Source organism: Pituophis catenifer, unplaced genomic scaffold (assembly GCF_029215685.1).
Source record: "Pituophis catenifer annectens isolate HBS135680 unplaced genomic scaffold, rPitCat1.0.hap2 SCAF_7, whole genome shotgun sequence".
Classification (NCBI taxonomy): Eukaryota; Metazoa; Chordata; class Lepidosauria; order Squamata; family Colubridae; genus Pituophis; species Pituophis catenifer.
The window spans coordinates 1,854,279-1,877,476 of NW_027256887.1; the positions used below are offsets into that span (position 1 = coordinate 1,854,279).

The 23,198-nt window shown below is 43.8% G+C and overlaps 1 protein-coding gene across 1 annotated transcript in view; it reads left to right on the top strand.

Annotated features, from left to right (window-relative positions):
* The window catches only part of FRMD4A (FERM domain containing 4A), a 196,078-nt gene that overhangs the window by 104,331 nt on the left and 68,549 nt on the right, over positions 1-23,198 (top strand). Inside the window, exons 7-9 of the mRNA XM_070947795.1 lie at positions 2,422-2,444; positions 19,012-19,095; positions 21,732-21,797. Of these exons, the coding sequence (XP_070803896.1) occupies positions 2,422-2,444; positions 19,012-19,095; positions 21,732-21,797 (173 nt within the window). The remainder of the gene's footprint in view (positions 1-2,421; positions 2,445-19,011; positions 19,096-21,731; positions 21,798-23,198) is intronic.

Below are 23,198 nucleotides of genomic sequence, written 5' to 3' on the forward strand. Positions count from 1 at the left end.
TTCTCCAAAGCAAAACTGCTGAAGCAGTGAAGGCCAGGAAAAACAGAGGAGAGAATTTACCAGGTTCCTCTGTTTTAAAATGTGATGTTTTATTTCCTGATGATTCCTAACTAGGCAGCGTTGGTACCAAAGTTAGTGCAAGAGAGTGAAATTAAGCATATTTTTTTAATTCAACTGATTATAATTTCAGTGGGGTCCTTGGTGCATCATCAGTGCTCCGAGAGCACCAAGCACCTCACAGTTCAGCCCTGAGCGACAGATAATTCTCTTCAATTCATTATAACTTCATCTAGTTAATAAATATAGTCATTAATACAACTCATGAAACTGTACTTAATAGAATTCCGAATGGAAATAATGAGTAGATGGTATGAATGGGATCACCTTGGGTGAAACAGATCTTGAACCGCTGGTGACTCAACCCAACCAGCCGTGATTTGAGGCCAGGCAGGTCCTGGAAAATCCCCTCTTCTAACATTGTAATCCTGCAGGCCTAAGATCTAATAGATCTAGTTCAAAACTGATGTTTTCGAAGTAGGACATGAGGGTTTCTTGATGCTTTCTGAGCTTGGTGGTTTTCTTACAGATGTCTCATTACCCAACTAAGTAACAGCATCAGTGCTAGAAAGGAGTGGGGTTTGCCAAAAGTCCTCCTCCTCCTCTTCCTCTTCCTCCTCTCTGCAAATCCCCTCCCTTCTAGCACTGATGATGTTCCCTAGTTGGGTCATGAAACATTTGCAAGAAAAGCACCAAGCTCGGAGAGCACCTCATTTCAACCCTGAGCCCCAAATATTCTCCTATAAAGTAGAAAATCATCTACTATCATTGATTAGATCTCAGTCACTTTGATTGTGTAATATTCTGCACTGACCTGCCCAAGTATTCTTAAAGGTTAGCAGAAGTTTTCATCAAGATGGTTTGAGAGCGTAAGTGAAAGACTCCATTTTGTAATTAATGTGCTTTCCTGAATTTATTTATTTATTTATTTGTTTGTTTATTTATTTAATTAATTAATTTTGCCGTATTTCTATGCCGCCCAACTCCCAAGGGACTCTGGGCAGCTTACAACAAAGAATAAAACAATGCGAACAATCCCATAAAAAAATGTTTAAAAGATTTATTTATTTGTTTGTTTATTTATTTATTTTTTAAATTTTTATACCGCCCCCTCTCCCGAAGGACTCAGGGCGGTGAACAGCCAAAATTAAAAACATACAATACAAATATTAAAATACTTTAAAACGAAATTAAATTTATCTTTGGCTTCCCCAATTTAAAACCCCTTACCCATAAAATTCCCCAATTAAAAGATTTTTAACCCAGCCTGGCTTGCTGAAATAAAAAAGTCTTCAGGGCCCAGGCTCATCGTAATTAATGTGCTTTGCTGAATCACAGTTTCTAAGGTTTAGCTCTGCAGGTCATTCTACGCAAAATGACTTTTTTTTTTTTTCTGGAAGGAAAGCCACTGGAAAACCTAACACAGAATGTTTCCTTAACAATCTTAAAACAACCTCACCTTTTTCCAGAATCACGTGGCTGTGCCACAGCTGCAAAGTTATCGAAACATGTCTGCACTTTTTAATTGATTCTCATTAGTGAGAAGGCTCGTGAATATATTTCCATATTAATAAATGTATTTCCAAGTCTCCGTTTAATTATTGTGTATGCCTCCCTGCCAGGATTTCTATGACGTTGTTACACAATATGGTAGAAATCTCATCCCTTTCCTAGAGATAAGGTCCTTTTATTTATTTTTATTTAAAAAAAAAATAGAGCGCAGTGAGAAATCAACAGGAGATGTAAAGAAAAGATCTGTAAATTGTTAGCTATGGAGTGGTATTTCAGCCCCACCCCCACCCCCCGAAGTCTGTAAGACTTAAGTTAATTATTCCTATCGATTGCAACAAAGCCTTGGTGGTGCAGCAGACTAAAGCATTGTTAAGTAGCACCAGCTGCCTGCAATTACTGCAAGTTCGAATCTCATCAGGCTCAAGGTTGACTCAGCCTTCCATCCTTCCGAGGTAGGTAAAATGAGGACCCGGTTTGTGGGGGCCATAAACTGACTTTGTATAAAAAAAAGAACACCGCTTGGGGGTGGCCGAAAGCCCTACTAAGCAGGTATATACAAAAGTATGAAGACTATTGCTTAACGCATTGTAAGCCGCCCTGAGTCTCCAGAGAAGGGCTGCATATAAATCGAACCAATAAATAAATAAATAAATGAGCTTCTGTAAGTAGGATTAAATCTGGACTCAGCTCTTAAGGTGATGTCATATCTTGACCTTAGAATCATTTTCCGATAGACTTGTAAAACGTTGTATGATCCTTGAAGATGGAAGTGTGCATTTTCTTCATGATTTTACAGGTTATTATAAGTAATTGTTACATCCGCTCTTTTTTTGTTTCTTTATCATTTTATAGGAAGCAAAAGGAGATTTTTCAAGGTAAGTTTTGCATGGCTATTTTTCCCGTACTGTAATATTTTTATGCAAAATGGGACTGCTGTTCAGTTACAACCAGGGATGGGGCTGCTGGAGGTTCGCAGGGGTTCGGGAGAACCTGTAGCTCAGATTCTGTGCAGTTCGGAGAACCCCTAAATCCCACTCCTGGCCTGCCCCTCCCAGGAGTCCCCATGCGGCCCGTTTTGGATGCAGGTAAGTGCTGGGCGCGTGCGGACTGCGGAGGCTCGGGGAGGACGAAAAACCGGCCTACAGGAAGTTTAGTTCTGGCTCCAGAGGGCCTCCGGAGCCTGGGGAGGCCGTTTTTGCCCCTCCTGGATGTTCGAGGAAAGCCTCTGGAGCCTGGGGAGGACAAAAACACCCCTGCCGTGGTGCAGGACGCTGACTAGGCCACACCCACCATGGCCACGCCCACCCAGCAACCAGGCAGAGAAACCCTTGCTAAAAATTTTTGAAGCCCATCCCTGGTTACAAAACATGTCATTCATACAGAGAAACGTACACACTTGTGGGGGAAAGGCTCAAAATCTTTAAATACCGGAAATGTGATGGATTGGATTCAGGTCATCTTTAGGATTGGCTAAATCTACCTGTCCTTATGTTTTGGATTTGAGAAGGGATTATTGGATCCCTACCTCCTCAGGAAAGAGGAGAGGAGAATTCCAAATTCATAGAATCCTTGGGCTGGAGGAGGGGACCTTAGAGACCTTCTAGTCCAACCCCCTGCCCAAGACAGGAGTTCAGACCTTGTCCCAAAGGTGCTTTTTCAAGAGGCAACTGGACTTTGTTTTTCCTTGAAGATGTTTCGCTCTTCATCCCAGATTTAATTTAATTAATAAATTTAATAAATAAATAAATAAATAAATAAGCTTCCTCAGTTCTCAGTTCAGATCAGATCAGAACCGAAGGGGCTGGGCAAGGGTGAAATCCAGCAGGTTCGGACAGGATCTGGAGAACCGGTAGCGGAAATTTTGAGTAGTTCAGAGAACCGGCAAATACCACCTCTGGCTGGCCCCAGAGTGGGGAGGGAATGGAGATTTTGCAGTATCCTTCCCCCAGGAGTGGGAAGGGAATGGAGATTTTGCAGTATCCTTCCCCTAGAGTGGGGAGGGAATGGGGATTTTGCAGGATCCTTCCCCTGGAGTAGGGTGGGAATGGAGATTTTGCAATATCCTTCCCCGGAGTAGGGTGGGAATGGAGATTTTGCAATACCCATCCCCCAGGAGTGGGGAGGGAATGGGGATTTTGCAGTATCCTTCCCCTGCCACGCCCACCAAACCACGCCCACAGAACCGATAGTAAAAAAATTTGGATTTCACCACTGGGGCTGGGTATTAATAATGCAATAAATAAATAAAACGGCATTGTAGTCTACTCCCGTAAACCAGAAAGGTATTTCAAAACAAATGGCTCCTCTCACCAGGTGTGGCAATTGAGACTGTCGGTACAGTTGTTTCGAAATCACGGCCAAACTGTGACTATTTTTTTAGGCTTAAAGTTATTTTTGGCATTCGGATGTAAAAATTAATTACAAGACGAGAAGGACCGTCCTGATGAAATGAGGGGGCTGTTCATTCCCCCCTGGCTCCGTTACCCCCTGGAAAAGCTGGCACTTGTTCCGTTAAATAATAAGCACTTGGAGCCCTTCCTTGATTAATGTCAGCTATGAAAGTTCAGGTCCAAAGATCAGGTCCACATGTGAAGGTCCAATGAAACGGATTTATTGCTACTCATCTTCTCAACTTGTGTTTTGCCCCTGCTTGGAGTTAGATGAGGGTCAACAGAATTCAAGGAAGGTTGGATTTACTCAACTTGTGGCCACGTAGAGATTTTAGGCTGATTCCTTTTTTGACTCCACCTGAGGGATGAAATCTATTTACCTTCCTTACCAGTTCAGAAGTGCGTGCTCCGTGCGCACGTGATTTTTGGACCCCCTGCATATGAACAAAGCCTTCTGCGCATGTGCAGAGGGTTAAAAACAGGTTACTTCCTGGTTAAAACCAGGAAGTAACCACATCCGGGTGGGTGGGCGGAGCCTCACACTACCGCCACTACCAGTTCTCCGAACCACGTGCTGCCGCCGCTACCGGTTTAGCCGAACCGGTCCAAACCAGTAGCATTTCACCCCTGCTCCACCTCTAGTTTCTGCCACTTCCCTCCACACTCACCCCAGTTAGTTAAATCAAAATATAGTTGCCTTCAAAGCAACTTCAGCTCCTGAAGCCCTCTTAGACATCTTCATGCCATCTTCATCTTCTTGGTGTTCAGAAGGGATCGTCCATTGCCTTCTCCAAGGTTGTTGATTGACATCCCAAATAAGCATATACAGCCCTGGGATCTTCCAGTGGTCTCCCATCCAACTATTAACAAGGGTGGTCCCTGCTTAGCTTTTGAGACCATCGCAAGTCAACTTGGTGACTAGGCTAACAAGCAAATGCTACAAAAAGAACTGGTTGCGTTGCAACAATGCCAGAGAAGATGTTCTGGGATGGAGGCATCACACATGTAGTAAGAGGATGGTGTGTGTAGCTGTTTTTTTCTAGGCATTTGTGTAAATTGGGGGCCGGAGAGTAGATGGGTCAGTTGCCACGGCTTCCAATTTTGGAATGAATTTCATTGGGAAATAATAAACGAAGTATAGGTAATCTTCTACTTAAGACCACAATTGAGCTCCCAAAAATTTCTGTTGCTCAGTGAGATGTTTGTTAAGGGAGTTTTGCCCCATTGTACGACACCGTTGTTAAGCGAATCACTGCAGTTAAGTCAGTAACCACGGTTGCTAAGCGAATCGGGCTTCCCCACTGATTTTGCTCGTCAGAAGGTCACAAAAAGGGATGAGTGGTGCGGTGGCCTAGAGATGGAGCTCTGGCCTCACAATCAGGAGGCTGTGAGTTCGAACCTAGGTAGAGGCAGGTATTTCTCTCTCTGGGCACGATGAGAATGTATCTGCTGAACAAAACTCCGCATTGGCGACAGGAAAGGCATCCAGCCAGTAAACACTCAGCTCCATTCAGTTGCCCAGACTGCACCCGTAAGGGATTCTGGGGTCGTTAAAAGAGGATGATGATGATGATGGTTGCAAAAGGGGATCACTGACCAGGGACATTGCAACCGTCATAAATACAAGCCAGTTGCCATGAGTCTGAATTCTGATCACGTGACCACGGGGAAGCTGCAACGGTCGTAAGTGTGAAAAACGGTCTTAAGCCATTATTTTTCCCAAGCCGCCGTAACTTTGAACGGTCACTAAACGAACTGTGGAGGGCTACCTGTGTAAATAAGGCACGCTTCGGTGTAGGAAGCCTCCTGACGCATCACTTTCCAAGCCTGAGAGCGCTTGAGAAATCCTAAATTGTCTTTGACAAGCCTGTTCTTGCTTCCGTTTCCCAAGCCAAAACCTCCAGGCTCCTGCTTAGTCACTAATAAGAGGGCTTGATTGAAAAGCCAGAAGAAATAACTCACTAACTATAACCTGCAAATTTGATTTATGGCAGCTGCAGGATTATTGCCGTCTCTGTTTTCGAGAAGGCTAATAGAAGCCTTGTGCAAGATAATTCATTTCTGGCTCATTTCTGGCTGCAGTGAAACTTACTCAAGGAATGAGAGAGAGAGGAGAGAGAGGCCTGTAGTACAGGTCAGAGGTAGGTTTCAGTAGGTTCCGACCAGTTCTGGAGAACCGGTAGTGGAAATTTTGAGTAGTTCGGAGAACCGGTTGTAAAAATGCTGACTGGTCCCACCCCCATCTATTCTCTGCCTCCCAAGTCCCAGCTAATCGGGAGGAAATGGGGATTTTGCAGGGATCCTTTCCCTGCCACACCCACCAAGCCACGCCCACCAAGCCATGCCACGCCCACCAAGCCACGCCCACCAAGCCACACCCACAGAACCGGTAGTAAAAAATATAGAATCCACCATTGGTACAGGTGGTTTTCAACTTATGACCACAGATGCAGGGGTGAAATGCTACCGGTTTGCACCGGTTCAGGCAAACCGGTAGTGATAAAAGCTACCAGTTCGGGCAAACTGGTAGTTAAAAAAAAAGCTACCGGTTCGTTCGAACCAGTATTCCCAATGATCAGCTGTGCCACTCAATTTATATTCACTAGAAAGCAGGAAATCCTGCTAATCTAAATCGCGCGGCACAGCTGTTCCCCTCCCCCTTGCTATTCTACTTATCTTGTTAAGCCTCCTTTTTCTGCGCAGAGTGCGTTTAGCGCACACTGTGCATGCCCTTGTGCATGCATCGTGCTTTTGGTAATCACTGCATGCATGCGCAGTGTGCTTTTGATGTGCAGTGTGCATGCGTGCACAGCGTGCTTTTGGCACTCACTGCACATGCGTAGGCAGCAAACCAGTGGCAATCCGCGGAGGATTTCACCACTGCACAGATGTATGTTGCTAAGTGAGAAATTTGTTACATGAGTTTTGCCACTGTGAAGCACTGCAGTTGTTAAGTGAGTAACATGGTTGTTAAGTGAATCTGGCTTCCATATTGACTTCGCTTGTTCAAGAAGGTCGCAAATGGGGATCACGTGTCCCCAGGACACTGCAACGGTCATAAATATGAGTCAGCTGCCAAACGTCTGAATTTTGATCAGCGACAATGGGGATGTTGCAACAGTTGTAAGTATGAAAAACAGTCGTAAGCAGTGGTGGGATTCAAATAATTTAACAACCGGTTCTCTGCCCTAATGATTTCTTCCAACAACCAGTTCATCAAACTGCTCAGGAAGTTAACAACCGGTTCTCCCGAAGTGGTGCGAACTAGCTGAATCCCACCACTGGCCGTAAGTCACTTTTTTCGGTGCCGTTGTAACTTCGAATGGTCACTAAATGAACAGTTGCAAGTCGAGAACTACCTGTAAGTTCATGGAACGTGAAGACAATCCATTTCCCGATTCACAGGGGCTCTTTCCACCCCACACTGCCCACCTCCTGGGCTTCGGGTCTTCCAAGTGGAAGGATGGCTTTGACAGCTCTGCGGTGTCCTTCATAAGGCACTGCTGAGATTTCTTTTTTTATTTATTGGTGCAACTACCAGACAAAAGCACCACAACCTGGAGCGAAGACAATGCAAATGAGAAATGGGTGCAATTATTTCCTTTTGGCCCAGAGTGGGCGTGAAGGATATTTGTCACCGTAATTCCTGCAGCAGTTGGGAGAAAAAAAAATATTGTGATTTGTCAACTTTGTCCTCAGCCCTGTGAAACTGGCAGAGCCGAAAACCATTTCTGGTGGTTTTTTTAGACTGCTATTGTGAGATGAGGGTGTGGAGTTGCTGACAGCGTAGAAGTACCTTTAGATGCACACCCTAATTTTTCTCACTATTTGCCTACTGTAAAAAAACTCATTTTTTTTTTAGAAAAACCCTGATCTATAAAGCCAATTGTGTCTTTTTTTTCCTGATTTTTCCATATCTCTCACCCTCTCTTTCCTAGCTTTCAAAACTTCCCAATAATTAAAACATACACAGTGGCTCAGTGGCTAAGACGCTGAGTTTGTCGATTGAAAGGTCGGCAGTTCAGCGGTTCAAATCCCTAGTGCCGCGTAACGGGGTAAGCTCCTGTTACTTGTCCCGGCTTCTGCCAACCTAGCAGTTTGAAAGCAGGTAAAAAGTGCAAGTAGGAAAATAGGGGCCACCTTTGGTGGGAAGGGAACAGTGTTCCATGCGCCTTTGACGTTGAGTCATGCTGGCCACATGACCACAGAGACGTCTTCGGACAGCGCTGGCTCTTTGGCTTTTAAAAAGGAGATGAGCACGCCCCCTAGAGTTGGGAACGACTAGCAAATATGTGAAGGGGAACCTTTACCTTTACCTTTTAAACTTTCAAGAGCTGGAAGGGAGCATAGATTTTTAAGGCCATGTTTGCCAAACTTGGTGATTTCCAGATGTACGGAAAGCAGACCTTTGGCCAATGGCCATGATTGGTTGAGAAATTCTGAGAATTGAAAATCGTGCATCTGGAAAGGTTAGAAATGACTGATTTAAGGCAACTGGGACAAAAAAAATCTTGAATTAAAGCTAGCTCCACCTTTTACAAAATCCGCCTTCAGCAAAAGACGTTTGCAGGAAAAGTAGAACATCGAATAAATCTCTTCAGCTTGCTCAAAATACACCCAGCTGAAACAGAAAGAAAGAAAGAAAGAAAGGAAGGAAGAAAGAAAGAGAGAGAGAGAGAGAGAGAGAGAGAGAGAGAGAGAGAGAGAGAGAGAGAGAGAGAGAAAGAAAGAAAGAAAGAAAGAAAGAAAGAAAGAAAGAAAGAAAGAAAGAAAGAAAGAAAGAAAGAAAGAAAGAGGATGGATGGATGGATGGAAGGAAGGAGAGAGAAAGAGAGAAAGAAAAAGAGAAAGGAAGGAAGGAAGGAAGGAAGGAAGGGAAAGAAAGGGAGGAAGGAAGGAAGAGAAGGAAGGAAGGAAGGAAGGAAGGAAGGAAGGAAGGAAGGGAAAAAGGAAGGGAAAGGAAGGAAGGAAAAAAGAAAGAAAGAAAGGACATTTGTGATGAAATGTGTTTTCATTCCATGAATTCCAGAGAAGGTCATACACCTATGATTAGCACCTCCAACTTCAGAAAAAAGCACTATTGAGTAACTTTGCTCAAGAGCAAATTCTTCACCCAAAAAAATTTGTCTTGTGACATGAGTTTCGTGGTGAAGAAACATCTTCCTTAGGCAGATGGTACAGGTCTTGTTGCAATGTGCATTTTTCAGTAATTTTAGCTCGCTTTGCTTTAAAAAGATGGAGGGAAAATCACTTTTTTTTTTCTAAAGGAAGATAGAAATGCTCTCTGGTAATTTTTCATTTTCTTTGCAAAGTGAGGACGTTTAATCAGGATACATTTGTTTATTCTACATCATTCCGATTTCTTAAGCCTTTACCATTTAAAGGGGGGAAGAGTGATAGAATTAAAACAAAAGAAAATCCGTCTTCCTAGTTAAATACTGATTAGAAATATTAATTTATAAACAGTTTCTAGGTCCGTCTAGTTAAATACCGATTAGATATATTATTGATTGATAAAACAATTTCACAGCCTGAAACATTATAAGATAATTCAGTATTAGAGCTTTTTAAGACATAAGGAAGAAGTGTTTTGGAAAATGAAGTACATTTTGATAACCGCTTAAAGCAGCTGCATCTTTTGACTTGAAGTTCAGCTGCTTTAAAAGCTCTCCCTAGTTGTACGCACACACATCCATTGATAATACTGCCTTGTGAAGCAAAGTGGTTGTGTGTCTGAGGACACATCGAAACAATCAGACGAGCTTTTGAAACATCTGTTCAAATCCTGTAAAAGACATGGCTGCTTTAAAAAGATCTATACTTTTCAGCTTTCTTTCCTGCAGAAACAGCAGATTCAGGAGAAGGAAGTTTAAATAGAAAAAAAATATATTGGCGTCTCTCCATTGTCATAGTTCCAGCATGAATCAGGCTTCTGCAATATTTATATTTTTCAGCAGGTGGATCCGTATTTCATAGATCTCATATACCATCCGTAACAACAAGCCATCAAACATGAAAATGGATAAGGTGTCCATCTCTATCAAGAGCATTATGTGCCACCAAGCATCTGCAGATAGATAGATAGATAGATAGATAGATAGATAGATAGATGGATGGATGGATGGATGGATGGATGGATGGATGGATGGATGGATGGATGGATGGACGGGCGGATGGATGGATGGATGGATGGATGGACGGACGGACGGACAGACAGACAGACAGACAGACAGACAGACAGATAGATGATAGAGATAGAGAGATAGAGATAGATTAGTTAGAAGATAGAATAGAGTAGAGTAGAGTAGAGTAGAGTAGAATAGAATAGAATAGAATAGAATAGAATAGAATAGAATAGAATAGAATAGAATAGAATAGAATAGAATAGAATTCTTTATTGGCCAAGTGTGATTGGACACACAAGGAATTTGTCTTTGGTGCATATGCTCTCGGTGTACATAAAAGAAAAGATAAGTTCATCAAGAATCATAAGGTACAACACTTGATAGTCGTAGGGTACAAATAAGCAATCAGGAAACAATATCAGTATAAATTGTAAGGATACAAGCAACAAAATTACAGTCATAAGTGGAACGAGATGGGTGATAGGAACGATGAGAAGATTGATAGTAGTGCAGACTTAGTGAATAGTTTGACAGTGTTGAGGGAATTATTTGTTTAGCAGAGTGATGGCATTCGGGAAAAAACTGTCCTTGTGTCTTGTTGTTCTGGTGTGCAGTGCTCTATTGCGTCATTTTGAGGGTAGGAGTTGAAACCGTTGATGTCCAGGATGCGAGGAGTCTGGAAATATTTTCACAGCCCTCGTGCAGTATACAGGTCCTCAATGGAAGGCAGGTTGGTAGCCATCGTTTTTTCTGCAGTTCTAATTATCCTCTGAAGGATAATTAGATAGATAGATAGATAGATAGATAGATAGATAGATAGATAGATAGATAGATAGATAAATAGATACAAAAATCACATATATCATTATATATGAATGGGTTAAATACCGACGAATGCATACCAAAATGACAATGGAGACTCCCAAAACAACAACCCCAACATTTAACAATTTATCTTCTTAATCAGGGAATACGATGGAAGGAGAACTCAGCTAAGAAATGGTGACATCCAGACAGGAAGAAAAACAGATGGGATGATTTGCCATTAAGCAATTTTTTTATTTTTTTACGTAAGGAACATCTAAAGGTAGTAATTTTCTGAACTTCCAGTTTAAAAAAAAACCAGCGCTTGTTGTTGAATTAAGAGTGTCTGCCAACCCATAACCTCCCTTATTGCAGCATAATAGCAATGATGAGTATTGCATTTCTAGTTCATGGGCAGGAAAGCCGCGACATCAGATAAGTTATGATGTAGCTGCTAATTACCTAAGTCTTAGGATGCCATCATGGCTTCAGCTGAATGTCCCTGTTTTTGCAAGCTTCTAACCCTCCCTGGAAATTGGAAGGCTGCCTTCGTGTCTTCTCTTAATTTAGACATGGAAACCAACCTTCTTATTCAACAACCCTGCCTTGGTGGACACCAGAGTTAGATCTCAACCTGTTTCATTCTCTGGGAATGAAATCCAGAATATCTGGAGAGTGTCAGGTCGGGGCAAGGTGATATATGGGAACTCAGTAGACCAGAGGTCTTCAAACTTGACAGCTTTAAGACTTGTGGACTTCAACTCCCAGAATTCTCCAGCCAGCTGGCTGGAGAATTCTGGGAGTTGAAGTCCACAAGTCTTAAAGCTGCCAAGTTTGAAGACCTCTGCAGTAGACCTTCCTCAATCACTGTGTTTTGCTGTCTTTTGGTTCTTCCTCGGACGTATCTAACAAGCTTTTTTGTCTTGGTGGGTCATAAATTCAGAAGCACCTGTAGGCCTAATAGGCACTTAAACCTTTCCTAAACTGATACCTTCTGGGTATTTTGGGTCCTCGACTAACACAATTGCATAACGCTGGCAGACTCCTCCAGACTACAAATGGCATCTGGGAGGAAGATGAGCTGAGATCCATTGTCGAATTATATCCCAGCCAGAAATGTGCAAGTTGTGAGAAGCAGCAATTCTCAGCAATTCTCAGCAAGAAACAGCAGAGTTAGAGTTAGAGTTAGAGTTAGAGTTAGAGTTAGAGTTAGAGTTAGAGTTAGAGTTAGAGTTAGAGTTAGAGTTAGAGTTAGAGTTAGAGTTAGAGTTAGTTAGAGTTAGAGTTAGAGTTAGAGTTAGAGTTAGAGTTAGAGTTAGAGTTAGAGTTAGAGTTAGAGTTAGAGTTAGAGTTAGAGTTAGAGTTAGAGTTAGAGTTAGAGTTAGAGTTAGAGTTAGAGTTAGAGTTAGAGTTAGGGTAGAATAGAAATAGAAATAGAAATAGAAATAGAAATAGAAATAGAAATAGAAATAGAAATAATAGAAATAGAAATAGAAATAATAGAAATAGAAATAGAAATAGAGCTGGAAGGCACCTTGAAGGTCTTCTAGTCCAGCCCCCTACTCAAGCAGGAGAACCTGTACCATTTCAGATAAGTGACTGTTCAGTCTCTTCTTAAAAACCTCCATTGATGGAGTGTCCACGATTTCTGGTGGCAAGCTGTTCCACTGGTGAATTGTCCTCACTGTTAGGAAGTTTCTCCTTAATTCCAGGTTGCTTCTCTCTTTGATTAGTTTCCATCCGTTGCTTCTTGTCCTGCCTTCTGGTGCTTTGGAAAATAAATTGACCCCCCTCTTCTTTGTGGCAGCCCCTCAAATACTAGAAGACTGCTATCATGTCACCCCTAATTCTTATTTCCTTTAGACTAGCCAACCGCAATCCCGCAACCGTTCTTCATATGTTTTAATCTCCAGGCCTTTGATCATTTTAGTTGCTCTTCTCTGGACTTTTTCCAAAGTCTGAACATCTTTTTTGTAGTGTGGGGACCAAAATTGGTTGCCGTATTCCAGGTGTGGCCTTACTAGGGTTTTATAAAGCGGTACTAATACTTCTTTACACGATCTTGATTCTATGCCTCCGTTTATACAACTCAGGATTGTATTAGCTTTTTTGGCTGCACACACGGCTGACTCCGTAAGCATAGGTGACCTCACCAAGGTGAAGATCCGAAGAGGTTCAAAGCGCCGCTTAATCCTGTGAGCGCTTTCAAGTTGCCCAAAAGCTTCCAAAAGTTTCGGGTGGCAACTCCAACAGCTTCTTTCGCAATACATAAACATTGCATATTTTAATACATAAAAATAAACCCTTGTTGTCATAAAAGACATACAATTTTTGAAACCAAAAGGCTGAAAGCAAAGACGATAATTTTCCTTCCCATGCCTAATGGTTTCACTCCCCTATTCCAAATAACAGCTGTACAGTAGGTCTTCGTTTATTTTTTAGGTGCTATGCCAGATTATTCCCAGCTCGGTTGCAATTCAGGCCAAAAAAATGCTGCGAACCCAGTTTTCAGTGGTGGGTTGCTACCGGTTCGCCCTGGTTCGTGAGAACCGGTAGTAGCGGTGGCGGGAGGCTCCGCCCACAAATACCCTCTGCGCATGTGCAGAAGCTTCTGTGCATGCGCTTCGCTCGCACACACGCGCGAGAAAACAGGTAGCAAAGGTAAGTGAAACCCACCACTGCCAGTTTTCCTTTCCTCAAATATTTTAGCAAGAATGGTGTATACTGTAACTGTAATCCGGGAGCAACCATAATTCTTTACAAGCGAAAATTAACTTCAGGGTGCTTTTGAAACAGTGGTGTTAGTCAGAGGAAATTTTGCTCTGGAAAGGACCGCATCTAGGTTCCCACGCGAATTTCCTATTGTCTTTGGGCAAATGACCAAGAAATCCTGCCTTGGCAACGAAGGCTGAAAGCTGAATTCTTCCATCTGAGAAACAAAGAACGATTTGTCTAGCAGATGCTTTATGTTCTCCTCAAAAGAACCGGAGCCATTGTGCAAGCAAAGGCTACAAGCAGCATTGTGCAATTCGATCGAACCTGCCTGCCCCTTTTAATTATGGAGCCATCATGGCTGGATCAGTTTTTCACTACCAGTTCTGTGGTGTGGCAGGGGAAGGATACTGCAAAATCCCCATTCCCTCCCCACTCCAGGGGGAAGGATACTGCAAAATCCCCATTCCCTCCAGGGGAAGGATACTGCAAAATCCCCATTCCCTCCCCACTCCAGGGGGAAGGATACTGCAAAATCCCCATTCCCTCCCCACTCCAGGGGAAGGACACTGCAAAATCCCCATTCCCTCCCCACTCCTAGGGGAAGGATATTGCAAAATCCCCATTCCCTCCCCACTCCTAGGGGAAGGATATTGCAAAATCTCCATTCCACCCCACTCCAAGGGAAGGATATTGCAAAATCTCCATTCCCACCCCACTCTGGGGCCAGCCAGAGGTGGTATTTGCCGGTTCTCTGAACTACTTAAAATTTAGTCTATCGGTTCTCCAGAACCTGTCAGAACCTTCTGGCTTTCACCCCTGTTGGACCCCACGAGCATAGGGTCCCCATACTAATCTGTGTATGTTAACCCTTCAATGCACCTTGTATCATATAAATTATAAACACCGATTTTGTTGGAAGTGCCAATAGAATAAATATATGTTTAATTTTATCAACCATTTACATTTTTATTCCTTTTTTTTTGCCAATTTTTAAAATTTTTATTTTAATACAAACGATCCATCTTCCATTAAACAGTGTGTTGTCTGGGTACGAATGTCTTGTGCAATAACAATTGAAATTTATATTCATATTCATTATTTGTCTACTCTTAATACTAATAAACATAGCATATCTAATACTGTAACAATCCTCTTCTTAACTTATTTAATTCTATTGATATACTTTCTATATTTCACTAATCTGATTTTATTTCTAACTTTAATATTTACTCTCTAGCCATCAGTAGAATAGTTCCCATATAATATAATATAATATAATCAGTTTGTTCCTTCTCTTTAATTGCAAATGTTAACCTATTCATTTCTGCACATTCTAATATTTTCCTAATCACATTCTCATCCGTAGGAATCTCTTCACTTTTCCAATTTTGTGCAAATACAATTCTAGCTGCAGTTATTACATGGATAATCAGATATACATTCTCTTTACTATAAGTTTCTGGTAAAATCCAGAAAGGAGCCTGGTGGTGCAGCAGACTAAAGCACTGTTATTAACATCAAGCTGTCTGCAATTACTGCAAGTTCAAATCTCACCAGGCTCAAGGTTGACTCAGCCTTCCATCCTTTCTAAGGTGGGTAAAATGAGGACCCAGATTGTGGGGGCAATAAGCTGACTTTGTATAAATATACAAAAGTATGAAGGCTATTGCTTAACGCATCGTAAGCCGCCCTGAGTCTCCGGAGAAGGGCGGCATATAAATCAAATTTAAAAAAAAAATCCCCAGCCCATTTTTATTCCTGTGAGTAGTTGTCATAAGGGCCCTGGTTCTTGGCCAACAATAACCAATATATTAATCAATGTTGGTAAGCCTCCCAGAGTCACTGAGTGGGCGGCCAAATAAATTATCTTCAATGAATCAATAAATAGGCCTCTGTTCTCCATTAAGTGCCCAATGAGGACGTAACCCGTTTACGGACTCAAAGAATACAGGTAGTCCTCGACTTACAACCAACAATTGTGGACCCTAAATTTCTGTTGCTAAGCGAGACACTTGTTCAGGGAGTTTCGCCTGCCCCGTTTCACGGCCTTGCTTGCCACTGTTGTTAAGTGAATCGTCGCACTTGTTGATTTCGTAACGTTGTTAAGCGGATCTGGCTTCCCCGTCGACTTTGCTTGTTGCAACGGCCGTAAATGTGAAAAACGGTCATGTCACTTTTTTCAGTCCCGTTGTAGCTTTGAACGGTCACTAAACGAACCGTTGTAAGTCAAGGACTACCTGTAATGCTTTATACCTGGTTTATGAAGCTAGCAGATGGGATGAAATACAAGGACTTTATGAAAGCTTTTAGCCCTGGGTCCATGTTTTCGCTATGGGCTGACTCTACTGTAAATTAAACTTGTAGCATCTGTAGTAGGAAAAATATAACACCAGATTATGGGTTTTGGAGCAGGGGTGGACTGCTGGGGGTCCGCAGGGGTTCAGAGAACCTCCAAATCCCACTCCTGGCTGGCCCTGCCCACCCTGCCCCTCCCAGGAGTCCCCACGCGGCCCGTTTTGAATGCCGGTAAGTGCAGGGCCTACCAGAAGTTCAGGAAGGCCAGAAACGGGCCCATTTGGGCCTCCAGAGGGCCTCCAGAGCCTGGGGAGATCGTTTTTGCCCTCCCGGAGGCTCAAGAAAAGCCTCTGGAGTCCAGGGTGTCAGCACTCCAAACTACATTCATTCCAGTGCTGACATAAGGAGAAGCGGGGGCAGCTGGCAAGAGGACGCTTGACTTTTCACCTACTTATTTTCCCTGAAGATAATATCCCCTAGGAGATGAGATGGGAGGGGGGACATTCCTGGGAGCTGAAGTAGTAGATATGGGGAGAGTGGTTTGGAAGATGGCCAATGAGACGCAGAGAATTGGGGAACGGAAAAGGAAGGTTTGGGGTCAGGAAGTCAGTGTTGGCTACGATATGATCGGGGACAGATTGTCGTGCTTAATAAATGAAAGATTTCATCAAAGACTATTTGTTTGGAAATGCAATTTATTTTGAGACGACACTGAAACCTGACACAGGGAGGGTAAAAATGCCCCCCCCCGTGGTGCAGGAGGCCCAGTAGGCCACGCCCACCCTGGCCACGCCCACCCAGCAACCTGGCAGAGAACCCCTTGCTAAAATTTTTGAAGCCCACCCCTGTCTTGGAGGGAAGGTTACTTAAAGCTAACTTAAATAAAATTCATTCTTTCAGTGAAGAATGTGAAATCAAAAATCCTGCCACGCTTTTGGGGCGCCTTGAGCCCTTCTACCGAAAAGATCTTCCTTTGGCTCAAAATAAGGACCCAGTAACATCATTCATTTTATGTCAATTTCCCGGGACTTTCCATTACAGATTCAGGAGATTCCTGCTTTTTTAAAAGAAGGAAACTGTGCCGGCATGATAGACTGGCAGCTTGCCCAACTTACACACATCAAAAGATCTTAGCCTATCACCCAACAACGCTTTTAACAAACAGCAGGAATTTTTAACACACAAGATAGGTGCTAATGGGTGAAGTGCTTGTAATGTGTCTGGCATGTAATCTGCATCTGCATAGCTGTCCTCTCTCCTCTTCCGCTGCCTCATCCCCTTTTCAAGGCCTACATTTTAATTTAGCCAGGCCTTGCGTTGCGTCTGATGGAAGGAGCTGTGATTCACCAAAGCTTTGGCCTTCAACATTTATTACCTCCAAAAAGGAGCTACCAGACTCCTTTAGATTAACATTGTGTATCTATCTCTATCTCTCTCCATCTCTCTCTCTATCATCTATCTATCTATCTATCTATCTATCTATCTATCTATCTATCTATCTATTGCTATCATCTACTGTATCTATCTGCCTACCTCTCTCTCTCTCATATCTATCTATAGCTATCTATCATCTATCTATCTATCTATCTATCATCTATCTATCATCTATCTATCTATCATCTATCTATCATCTATCTATCTATCCCCCCTCTCATCCATCCATCCATCTATCTATCTATCTATCTATCTATCTATCTATCTATCTATCTATCTATCTATCTATCTATCTTCTGTCTGTCTATCTGTCTATCTGCCTACTGCTCTCTCTCTCATATCTGTCTGTCTATCTATCTATCTATCTATCAGCACACAAGAGAGATGTGTTTTCATGACTTCTGTTTGCTGTTTTTTAAAAACATTTTTTTTATTCCAAAATTAATGCACACAAAAGGCATAGTCACAGAGTTCCTTTCGTTGGGCGAGTCAGAATCTCAGCGGAGTCTCCATCCAGGAATTTTCCTCTTTTTTTTTTTTTATGGTGTTTTGGCCAAGTTTCTCAGCCTTGCAGGAAAGCCTTCGCCTTCCCACAGGAAACGCACTCCCCACTCACCCTCCAAGTGGGCCGAGGAGAGGTAGGGGCCAACAAAGGACTTGTCAAGGCAGGAAAAGCCACTCTGGCTGGAGATCTCTGATCAGCAATGGCTCCTTGGAGGATTTATGGAAGTCATAAAAATCTGGAGAGAGAGAGAGAGGGAGCTGGCTTCCTTTCAAAACTTTCTCCTTCCTTCCTTCCTTGCACATAACGGCTTCCCACACTCTGTTTTCAAACATAACAATGTTTTGAATTCATATTTTTTTAAAATTCGTTTACCAAAATACAGAGAAAAAAGAAAATAAACCACAATAGCCCTTAGACTTATATACCGCTTCACGGTGCTTTTGCAGCCCCCTCTGAGCAGTTTACAGAGTCAGCATAATTGCTCCCAACAATTAAGGCAGTCATAATTGAGCTGGTCAGCACTGAACCGCCAAACGGCTGGCAGTTGGCAGAATTAGCCTGCAATACCGCATTCTAACCACTGCGCCACCAGGGCTCAAAGAAAAAACAATAGTTCTAACTATCAGAGAATTTATTATTTAGTTCTAGGTTGTTTCTGTCCTTGATTAGTTTCCATCCATTGCTTCATGTCCTGCCTTCAGGTGTTTTGGAGAATATGTGGACCTTCTCTTCTCTTCTCTTCTCTTCTCTTCTCTTCTCTTCTCTTCTCTTCTCTTCTCTTCTTCCCTTCCATCTTCCCTTCTTTTCTCTTCTCTTCTTCCCTTCCATCTTCTCTTCTCTTCTCTTCTTCCCTTCCATCTTCCCTTCTCTTCTTCCCTTCTCTTCTCTTCTCCTCTTCTCTTCTCTTCTCTTCTTTCTTCCTTTCCCTTCCCGTCCATCTTCTCTTCTCTTCTCTTCTCTTCTCTTCTCTTCTCTTCTCTTCTCTTCTCTTCTCTTCTCTTCTCTTCTCTTCTCTTCCAGCAAAATAAAGGAAGAGAAATGGCAAAGGATCCCCTTCACAGCATTCCATTCATCAAGAATCAAGGTTCAACCCTTCAATCTCATCTCCGGGTTAACCTGCATAGAAACTGAATTTCTTTCTTTCTTTCTTTTGTTTTCTTCTCTTTCTTTCCAGCAATGAAACTGTAAGGACGGACTTGAAGAAATTGCCGGCGCTTCCGACGCAAGCCCTCAAGGAGCACCCATCTCTGGCTTATTGGTAAATATTTGACATCTTTAGTAAGTTCTACCCCGAGTGGCCTGATGGCCAGGTGGTGGAGATACTCACTTGTATGGCCAGTTGCCACACAACCAAAAGAGGCCATGGCATGACTGTGAGGAGGAAGAGCCCAACCATTGGAACCTAAAACCTAGGCCAAAGGTAGACCCCAGATAAGTCTCCAGAACTTCAAAAGACCCCTAAGTACTGGTTGTAGGCTGAAGACTACCTGTAAACCGGCAGTGGGTTTCACATTATGTTACTACCGGTTCACCCCGTGTGTGCACATTCGCTTCATGCATGCATGTGCCTGGTTCGCACATGCGCCTGCCTTGCGCACATGCGCCCGGTCTTCCATGCATGCTCTATGCTCGTGCGCACTCCTTCCGTGCATACGCCCAGCCTCAAAAACATGCCTTAAATAAATGGCATAGAGCCGGGGCAGACCGACCCACGATTTCTGCTACCGGTTCAGGCGAATTGGTCCTAACCAGCTGAATACAACCTCTGCTGTAAAACCTTCCCAGACTTTTTACCAAATGGCTGTACCCAACTGGTTGTTTCATCCTAGGTCCGTGATGGCAAACTTATGGTGCGTGTGCCACAGGAGGCACGTGTAGCCAAATTGGTGGGCACGCGAGCTCAGCTCCAGCGCTTCCAGACCAGACCGGAAGTTGGCAAACGGGCTGTTCCCGGCCTCCGGAGGACCTCCAAGAGGGTGGGGAAGGCTGTTTTCACCCTCCCCAGACTCCTAGAGAGACTCTGGAGCCTGGAGACAGAAAAAACAGGCCTTCCGGTCCTACCAGAAGTTGGCAAACAGGCCATTTCTGGCCTCCGGAGGGCCTCTGGGGGGGTGGGGAAGGCTATTTTCCCGCTCCCCAGACTCCTGGAAAGGCTCTGGAGCCTAGTGAGAGAGAAAAATAGGCCTGCCAGGCCATCACGTGCCAGGAGTAGGGGGAACGGGGGGGGTTCGTGTGCACATGCGTGGGGGCAGGGCGCATAGAATTATGGGTATGGTCACACACACACGCGATCCCCCAACCTCCACCCCCGCTCCTGGCACACAATGGCAAAAAGGTTAGCCAACACTGCCTCCTTTGCATTGGGTATCTACTACAAACCTTCTCCAGGATAAAGAGCCGGGAGATTGAGATGGAGTTTGGGAGAACTTGTGCCCAAGGAATAATCTCCCATTTTCTCCTCCTGCTAGGCTGAGAATTAAATCCACCGGTATGTTAGAAGAGTTGGAAGCACCCAATTTAAAATAAATGGGGAGTCCTAAAGCAGTGTTTCTCAACCTTGGTAGCTTGAAGATGGGTGGACTGCAACTCCCAGAATCCCCCAGCCAGCAGCGCTGGCTGGGGGATTCTGGGAGTTGCAGTCCACCCATCTTCAAGCTTCCAAGGTTGAGAAACACTGCCCTAAGGGAACTGCACCTTCTGTCTCTTTCATCAGCAAAAAATATGAATCTGTCCAGGAAGCGGAAAGAAAGACTTCTGCCTTCCACGGTTCATTTGGATTCTTTCATGTCTTTTTTTTTTTTTTTTTTTGAAGGCTTTTGGCTCCCGGCCATCTTATCGGCTTCCCCTTTAATTTCTCCACCGTTGTAATTTGATGACAGCAAAGGGAATGTGCTTTTCATTTTGTGGCTGGGCAACCTTTATTTATTCTCTCTCCGGCCCACCCACTCATTGCAACGGCTGATCCCCCCTTTCTCTACAAAAGGAGTGTTGCACCAGGGCAAAAAAATCTGGAGAAAATTCCCCTGTGTTTACTCTGTGAAATTCTTACTACAGTTCTTGGGGAAACTTCTCAAAGTCCGTAATAAGTTCTGACTTACAGGGGCCGCGCTCTTTCTCCGTTCTTATTCTGAAATCATTTTTTTTTTCAATTTCAAATTATAGCCATCAGTTCCTCATGGATTTCAGGGAAGATTTCTTTTCAGAGTAGAACACAGTGTTATCTTAAATTTCACTTGATCGATCAATTCTTCCATTTAAACTACTAGAATGCAAAGTTTGTCATCTCAAAATGAAATCAAGCATCAGGAGGCTGTGCTTAAAAGGTATGATAGCCATGTTAATGGGATTAAATCTTGTGTGAGTAGACATCTTCCTTTATTAAAAAAAAAATTAAATCATTTTTCCCATTTTTTTTTCTCTGAAAGCTCAAGGCAACTTCTAGAACTATGTTTCTCCAACCTTGGCAGCTTGAAGAGGACTCCAACTCCCCGAGCCCTTGCTGGACATCCATACATCTTCAGGTTGCCAAGGTTGAGAAACACAACTTTTAACGATAGAATTATCGTTCTAAAATTATTCCCATAACTATACTCCGAGGCGGTTGGAAGAGAGCGGCTGATCCATCGTCATTCAGTGATCTCCTTGATCAATTGGGGATCTGATTCAGGTCTCTGCAATCCAAGACCAATGCAAGTGCAGAAGTGCCCCCACCTTCATTTTCACAGGGGACTGAAATACACAGCTGTAAATGCTCCTTTCGGCTATATATTCAGTTGATCCCAGAGACCTTTGCGATCTCTTAATCACCGAGGAGCTGGTATCTCCTACTATGAAATCCCATCATACTTTTTCAGCTCTGCCTGCTAAATTAAATCCCCCCTCTTTTTTTCCAAGTGAGGATCGAGTGATTGAGCATTACAAGAAGCTGAATGGACAGACCAGAGGCCAAGCTATTGTCAAGTAAGTCACAAACGGGAATTCTGGACACAGAAAACTTTGGCTGGTGCGAATTCTGCATCTCATGGTTTGTTTGTTTAGGCTTTATGAAATTTATATACCGCCCTACTCCCGAAGGACTCAGGGTGGTGAACAGGCACAAAATAAAATACATAAATACAAAAGTTAGAAACGTAATTAAAACCAAATTAAATAATTTAGCCCGAGACGATTAAAAATCCCAATAATTTAAAACAAATTAAAATTTCAATTTAAAAATTTAAAAGAAAGGGGAGAAAAATTAGGCCAGGCCGGCTTGCTGGAATAGGAGGGTCTTAAGAGCACGGCGGAAAGTGCGGAGATCCGGGATCCTCCGTATCTCCGGGGGGAGCTTGTTCCAGATCGTAGGTGCCCCCACAGAGAAGGCCCTCCCCCTAGGGGCCGCCAGTCGACACTGCTTGGCTGATGGCACCCGGAGGAGCCCCTCTTTATGAAGCGTACCGGCCGGTGGGAGGCTGCTTGTGGTAGTAGGCGGTCCCGTAAATAACCAGGTCCTAAGCCATGGAGCGCTCTAAAGGTGGTAACCAAAACCTTGAAGCACACCCGGAAGACCACCGGGAGCCAGTGCAGCTCGCGCAGGAGAGGTGTCACACGGGAGCGCCACGTTGCTCCCATAACCACCTGCGCGGCTGCACTCTGCGCCAGTTGGAGCCTCCGGGTGCTCGTCAAGGGAAGCCCCATGTAGAGAGCGTTACAATAGTCCAGACGGGAGGTGACGAGGGCATGAATGACTGTGTATAGGGAGTCCCGATCCAGAAAGGGACACAACTGGTGAATCAGGCGACCTTGGTCTGGTGACCTTGGTCTCTCCTTGGTCAGTTTCCATCCATTATTTCTTGTCTGGCCTTCGGGTGCCTTGGAAAATAACTTGACCCCCCTCCTCTCTGTGGCAGCCCCTCAAATATTGGAAGACTGCTATCATGTCTCCCCTGGTCCTTCTCTTCACTAGACTAGCCATGCCCAGTTCCTGCAACCGTTCATCGTAGGTTTTAGCCTCCAGTCCCCTCATCATCCTGCTTGCTCTGTTTTTCTGCACTGTTTTTAAAGTAAAGCATTATGATGTTTAAGTGACATGAATTGCAATTTTTTTGGGTTTAAAGGATGCAAGGTTGGATTGCAAAGATGGCTCTAGAAAGTGTTGTGGTCCGCCAGGAGCCTGCGGAGCTGGCAGTGGAGTCGGACAGTGAGGAGTCTGGGGAGGAACATGGGCCAGTCCTGGAGTCTGGGGAAGGCCCGGACAAGGGCTCTGCGTCGGAGGCAGAGATGGGGCCTGGGCCATCTGGGAGTTATGTGCTGCCTCCGGAGCCTCCAGAGTCGGACAGCAGAGAGGCAGAGGAACAGGAGGAGCCTGTTCCTAGTGCATGC